At 40.6% G+C, this 7,037-nt stretch overlaps 1 protein-coding gene across 1 annotated transcript; it reads left to right on the forward strand.

Moving 5' to 3' along the window:
* The first annotated feature begins 5,040 nt into the window (after positions 1–5,040).
* Positions 5,041–6,492, forward strand: LOC124888849. Its single transcript, XM_047400141.1, has 3 exons — positions 5,041–5,142; positions 5,704–5,839; positions 5,987–6,492. The coding sequence occupies exons 1-3, from the start codon at positions 5,041–5,043 to the stop codon at positions 6,490–6,492; spliced, it is 744 nt and encodes a 247-aa protein (XP_047256097.1).
* The last annotated feature ends 545 nt before the right edge of the window (positions 6,493–7,037 follow it).

Here is a 7,037-nt window from a genome sequence, read left to right on the forward strand (position 1 = left end):
TTGTCAAGGCGCAAGAGCCATAATACCTTGATAAGCTAATAACGGCCACAGAAAAGAGCTTTTCTGAAATCATCCGAATAGGAGAAATATTCAAGTAGTGTCTTAAGAATGGTAGCATTATCCGCTTAAATACTCAATCTGTAGGAGTAGCGTAAAATAAGAAGAAGAAAAAAATAGGGTCAGTGATGGCGGCCCAGCCTTTAGAGAATATCGCAAGCCGTGAAACCCCCGCTCCATCTCGTTTATCTTACTCGCAAGCACCATATACGACGTCCCTCTACTTACCATAACCTCTAATGCCATATCAAGCCCCGCTATACCAAATGCCTCCACAATTTTCAAATCCTTCCTACCCTGTATATAATGCCCAACCCATTCAATTCACAACTACCTGACCGACTCATATCCCTACCACCAATCCTGCTGTCCCCTTGCCCAAGAGAAATATTAAAAGAAGACTATATACCCCTTTAGCTGAACTAATGGCTCAACTTTATGAAAAACTCAAAAAGGTGGGTCATATCACGACCATTCCTGTCGTACAAGTTGACTTGATGTCCCCCCAGTACCGACATGATAAAACCTGCGCCTATTATTCTGGCATTACGGGGCATCCATCGAGGCATGTTTTGCCTTGAAAAAATAGAGTTCAACAACTGATTGATACTAAGGTGATTCAGTTGAAGAACCCAGAACCTAACGTGACCAATAATCCTCTCCCTGCTCACGAGGTAAATATACTTGAGGTTGATGATAATGTAGACTTGGAGAACTCCATCTGGGTTATTGAATAAGGAAACAGTACTCCCATCAATGTACAAAAATAGACGCCATTTGAGGTCGAGGTTGCTACGCCCAAAGCTCCCTTTACTATTGTGAGAGCTACCCTGTCTGTAAGCAATCCTCATGCAGTTCCATGGAATTATGAACTCAACATTCCAAGAAAAGAGAAAGTATCTAAGACAGACATTACGCTAGGTGTCACCAGATCAGGCAGAATATACGCGCCTGAAAACTTGCTTCAAGGAAGTTCTAGCAAAGCAAAATAACCTGCCCTCGGGGTTAAAGAAGATGGCATCTGGAAGAAGGTATAAGTCAAGGAGTATTCTATAGTAGAGCAGCTGAGTAAGACTCTACCCCAAATTTTAATCTTGACATTGCTACAGACTTCTGAGAATCACCAAAAAGCTTTTATGAGGGTTCTGAGTGAGGATTACATGCCCACTACCATAACATGCGGGGAGATAGCCCACATGGTGGGGAAAATATTCGAGGCATACAAGATATAATTTCATGATGATGAATTACCACTCAAAGGTAGAGCGCACAATCGGGCTCTACATATCACATTGCAGTATGAGGGGAGAATAATATCCCGTGTGTTAATTGATCCAGGCTCGGGATTGAATATTTTCCCTTTGAACACCTTGACTAGATTGAAGGTTGATATTTCCAAAGTGAAAACTTGGAAAATAAACGTGAAAGGGTTCAATGGCTCCCAAAGGGGCACTATTAGGGAAATTATATTGGACATGGTGATGGGACCAGTCCCTTTCCCTAGCACCTTCCAAGTAATGGATATTCCCACCTCCTATAACTTGCTTCTCGGATGACCGTGGCTTCATGCGGCTAGTGTCGTATCCTCTATTCTTTATCAATGCCTCAAGTTTTAATACGATCACCAGGAGTTTATGATACATGGAGAGAAGGGGCATCCTATATACGCTATTGAAGAAAAAAAAGACCTTGATGGGGAAATATTTCATGCCATTGAGTTAGTGGGAAGCATTGAAGGAGGGTTGTATAATAACGCATTATTTGTAACCATACAATGTGAAAGAAGGGAAATTTCACACGTACTGATTGATCCAGGTTCTGGGGTAAACGTTTGTCCTCTGGCTACCTTAACAAGTTTTGAAGTTGACGTGTCCAGAATCCAACCCCAAGTAAGGTTCATAAGGGCATATGATGGTTTTCGGTGAAGCACTATCGGGGAAATCATACTGAACATCTCATTGGGCCATGTCACATTCCCCAAACTCTTTTAGGTGATGGACATTCCCATCTCATACAATTTGTTGCTCGGGAGACCTTGGATCCACATGGCTGGTGCAGTCCTATCCACCTTACACCGATGCATCCAACTTGAGTACTTTCAATAAGAGGTATTAATATGGGGGTGAAGGTGGACAAGGAGGGCTCGACGTTTTGTAATGGATTAGGAATAGTGAAGAAGACACAATAAGCTGCATGCACCTTTAAAAACCCCTGAACGCTTTGAGTTACATACATTGGCTGGGGTATGAAAAGGACAAAGGTCTCGGCACCAAATTGTAAGAAATAATTGATCCATTAGTATTTGAGGAGAAGGAATACAATTGCGGGCTGGGCTATGTAGTTCATGAAGAGGAAGACGAAGGCGGAAACACACCTGACCCTATATTATCATTATACCAAATCTTCTATTTTTTGGGATTTCTCAAAGATGGTGAGAATGAAGTTAATAAAGTAACAGAGATGCTGAAAGGGATCACCATGACCGAGGATATCACCCTCTCTCCCAAAGGCCAAGATGAGATCAAAACTATGGAGGTAGACATGACTTGGAATGAGACCATGGAGGTATACATAACTTGGAAGGACATAGGTGGAAAGTTGATGAAAAGGTACGAACCAGGAAAAGGTTTGAGTGCAAAACTGCAAGGAATTATTGAGCCCATACAACCATAGTTTAAGATGGACACCTTCGGTCTGGGATACGAATGCACTATGGAAGATTACCTCGACCGGTATCCCCCTCTAAAAGGCTACTACCACCCTCTACCCAAGCCTCTACCTGCATAATGTAAGACCTTCCATTCTGCTAGTTTTCTGAACAATGGCGAAGAAGATATTTTGGAAAGTTTAAGGCTTCTTTTTCTGACCGAGGAAGACGGTTACTATGTCGTTATTAGTGAGGAAGGAGGAGCCCCTAACCCGATCCAAGAATAAAAGGTCGCCATCAGTAGCTAGACTGTCACTCCATCCAGGCCCCGCCGAGCACTTGGGTAGACTTGACAGAGTTTATAATGTTTTAACGTTTCTTTTTAATAAACTCAAGCATTCAAGATGATTTTAAAGTTTAGTTTCTTTATTTTATTCTCAACATTATGTTTCATGACATTCACATTATTAATAAAATTCCCCTTATAATTATTAATGTTCTTTATTTGTTCTTTTAGCAAAATCACGTTTAAAACTATTGAATCTGAGATTGTGATATCTAATGAGACAATACAACATAATATAAGCGAGGCTAATGATACATAGGAATTTGAAATGCCCCAAGAATTTGTCAGTAAGTTTGAGGACTTTGAAGACAAACCTAAGGCAAACCTCACAGAATCAAAAATGGTGAACATAGGATCTTCTAAGGACATAAAAGAAACCCGCGTCAGCGTTCACTTGTCTAAAGAAGAGAAAGAGGAATACACCCAGTTTCTGGAAAAGCATAAGGATGTCTTTACTTGGTCTTATGCAAACATGATGGGACTAAGCACTTCGATAGTGGCTCACAGACTGCCCACTGACCCATTTTATCACCCTGTCAAATAGAAACTCAAAAAGTACAAGCCTGATTTGAGTTTGAAAATCAAAAAGAAGATCTCAAAGCAGATTGAAGCTGGTATTCTTCGAGTGATTAAGTAACCGACCTGGTTGGCCAATGATGTGCCTATCCCCAAGAAGGATGGGAAAGTTAGAGTTTGCGTGGACTACAGAGACCTCAACAAAGCCAGTCACAAAGATAACTTTCTACTCCCAAACATTCATATCTTGATTGATAATTTTGCCAAGCATGAAACGCATTCATTTATGGATTGCTTCGCCGGTTATCATCAAGTCAAGATGCACTAGGACGACGCTGAGAAAACTATCTTTATTACTTCATGGGGGGTTTACTGCTACAAATTCACATCATTTGGTCTGAAAAATGATGGAGCCATATACATGAGGGGCATGAACACTTTATTTCATGATATGATCCACAAGGAGATTGAAGTTTACGTGGATGATGCTATCATCAAATCAAGGAAGGGTACAAGTCATTTGGCAGATCAAGAAATATTCTTTGACAGGTAAAGAAAGTACAATTTGAAGTTGAACCCAGCCAAATGTGTCTTCAGAGTCCCTACAGGGAAGTTATTGGGCTTCATCATCAGTCGTAGGGGCATCGAGTTGGATCCTGCCAAGATCAAGGCCATCCAAGATCTCCCTCTTCTAAAAATCAACAAAGAAGTCATGAGCTTTTTAGGTCACCTCAACTACATCAGCCGGTTCATAGCCCAATCCGCAGTTATTTGTGAACCAATTTTCAAGCCGTTGAAGAAGGATGATGCTATAGAATGGACAACAGAGTGTCAATAGGCATTTGACAAGATTAAGGATTATCTATCAAATCTTTCTATTTTGGTTCCCCCCAAACACCTTCGAATGTATTTATGGACGACGCCTTTGAATGTATTTAGGGCAGGATGACAAGACAGGAAAGAAAGAACAAGCAATCTATTATATGAGTAAGAAGTTCACTTCTTACAAGGCTTGATATTCTTTACTGGAATGCACCTGTTGTGCTTTGACTTGGGTAGCTCAAAAGTTAAGGCATTATATTCAGCACATATTACTTATCTGATCTCAAGAATGGATCTGTTGAAATACATACTCCAGAAGCCAATGCCTACTGGAAAGTTGGCCAAATGGCAGCTTCTGCTGAGTGAATTTGACATAGTCTATGTCACCCAGAAGGTGGTAAAAGTACAGGCACTAGCAGATTATCTAGCTGAGAATCCTGTGGATGATGAGTACCAACTGCTAAAAACTTACTTCCCTAATGAGTAGGTGGCATTCGTAGGAGAGGATATATATGAAAAATATAATAGTTGGAGATTATTCTTTGACCGAGCTATAAATTTCAAAGGAGTTGGAATTGGCACCGTTGTGATCTCAGAAACTAGCCAACACTATCCGGTGTCGGCCAAACTAAGGTTCCCTTGCACCAACAACATGGCCGAATATGAAGCTTGTATCTTGGTGCTTCTCTTGGCTATTGACTTGAATGTCCAAGAGATTCTAGTGATTGGAGATTCAGACTTATTGATTCATCAGGTACAAGGTGAATGGGCTTTCAAAAATGTAAAGCTCCTACCCTATTTGGAGTGCATGTAAGAAATGTGCAAGAAGTTCCACAAGATAGAGTTCAGACACGTCCCAAGGATCCAAAACGAGTTTGCAGATGCATTGGCCACTTTGTCTTCCATGATCCAACATCCAGACATAAACTATATTGATCATGTTCCTATTCACGTGCACGAGTAGCCTATACATTATTTCCATGTTGAAGAGGAATCAGAAGAAAAACCATGGTATACAGACATACAGAGGTATTTGAAGACTAGAGACTATCCCGAGAATACGACAAGTATCCAAAAATGCACCATTTAGAGATTAGCCAATCAGTTCTTCCAAAATGGGGAAATCCTATACAGGAGGACCCCTGATTTAGGTTTGGTAAGATGTGTCGAGGCCGAAAAGGCGTCTAGGCTAATCAAAGAGGTACACGTCGAAACATGCGGCCCCCATATAAATGGATTTATGTTGGCAAAAAAGATATTGAGATCAGGTTAATTCTGGCTGACCATGGAGAGTGATTGCATCTGCTTCATGCAGAAATGCCATCAGTGTCAAACTCATGTTGATATGATTCGAGTTCTTCCCAATAAGCTTCACGTCACCAGCTCTCCTTGGCCCTTCGCATCTTGGGGAATGGATGTCATTGGTCTCATTGATCCGGCCGCATCCAATGGTCACAGATTTTTCCTTTTCACAATTGATTACTTCACCAAATGGGTATAGGCCACCTCTTAAAAATTAGTCACAAAGAAGGTCGTGGATGACTTCGTTCAAAGTAACATCATTTTTTGGTTTGAAATTCCCGAATCTATTATCACAGACAATGGGGCCAACCTCAATAATGATTTGATGCAAATAACTTATGAGAATTTCAAAATCAAGCATCGAAATTCCACGGCATACAGACCACAAATGAATGGAGCGGTGGAGGCCAGAAACAAGAACATTAAGAGGATCCTGCTCAAGATGCTTGAAAATGGTCAACATTGGCATGAAAAGCTACCCTTCACATTACTAGGGTACCGTATTACAATTAGAAAGTCCACAGTTGATACACCTTACTTTTTGGTTTATGGAAATGAAGCAGTGATACTGGCAGAGGTCAAAATTCCATCTTTGAGAATCATCCAGGAAGCAGAATTAAGTGACGCTGAATGGATACAAAGCAGATTCGAGCAATTGCCACTCATTGATGGAAGACAAATAAATGCAGTTTGTCATGGTCAACTCTATCAGAACAGAATGGCCAAAGATTTCAACAAAAAGGTTAGGCCGAGACACTTCACGCCTGGACAGCTAGTTTTGAAGCGAATTTTTCCACATTAAGTTGAGGCAAAGGGAAAATTCTAGCCGGATTAGAAAGGCCCTTACGTATTTCATTGAGTCTTGACAGGCGGAGCACTCATACTTGCAGAAATGGATGGCATAGTTTGGTCTAAGCCCATCAACTCAAACACTGTTAAGAAATACTAAGTTTAAATTTTATCTCCGTGGAATTGTAATTGGAACTACGTTCGACCTGATTCCCATTTAAGAGGGATACTTAGGAGCTCCTATAGAGTTTGGTCACTTCATAATAAAACATTTTCTTCCCCTCTCTTGGAATACTATAACTGGGTTAGAATTTTTTAGAGGACCTCAAAAATTCAACATCGGCATGATATTGGCGTAAATTATGAACTGGGGCAGAATTTTTGAGAGGACCTAAAAAATTCCATATCGGCATGATATCGGCGTAAATTAGGAACTGGGGCAGAATTATGAGACGGCCTAAAAAATTCCTATATGCAGACTTTGGAATTCTTACAAAGAGTTAGTTCTACAATGGGGCAAAAATTTTTTAGGATCTGTAGGATGTTGTATCATCTCAA

This window comes from Capsicum annuum, chromosome 11, assembly GCF_002878395.1.
Source record: "Capsicum annuum cultivar UCD-10X-F1 chromosome 11, UCD10Xv1.1, whole genome shotgun sequence".
Taxonomy (NCBI): Eukaryota; Viridiplantae; Streptophyta; class Magnoliopsida; order Solanales; family Solanaceae; genus Capsicum; species Capsicum annuum.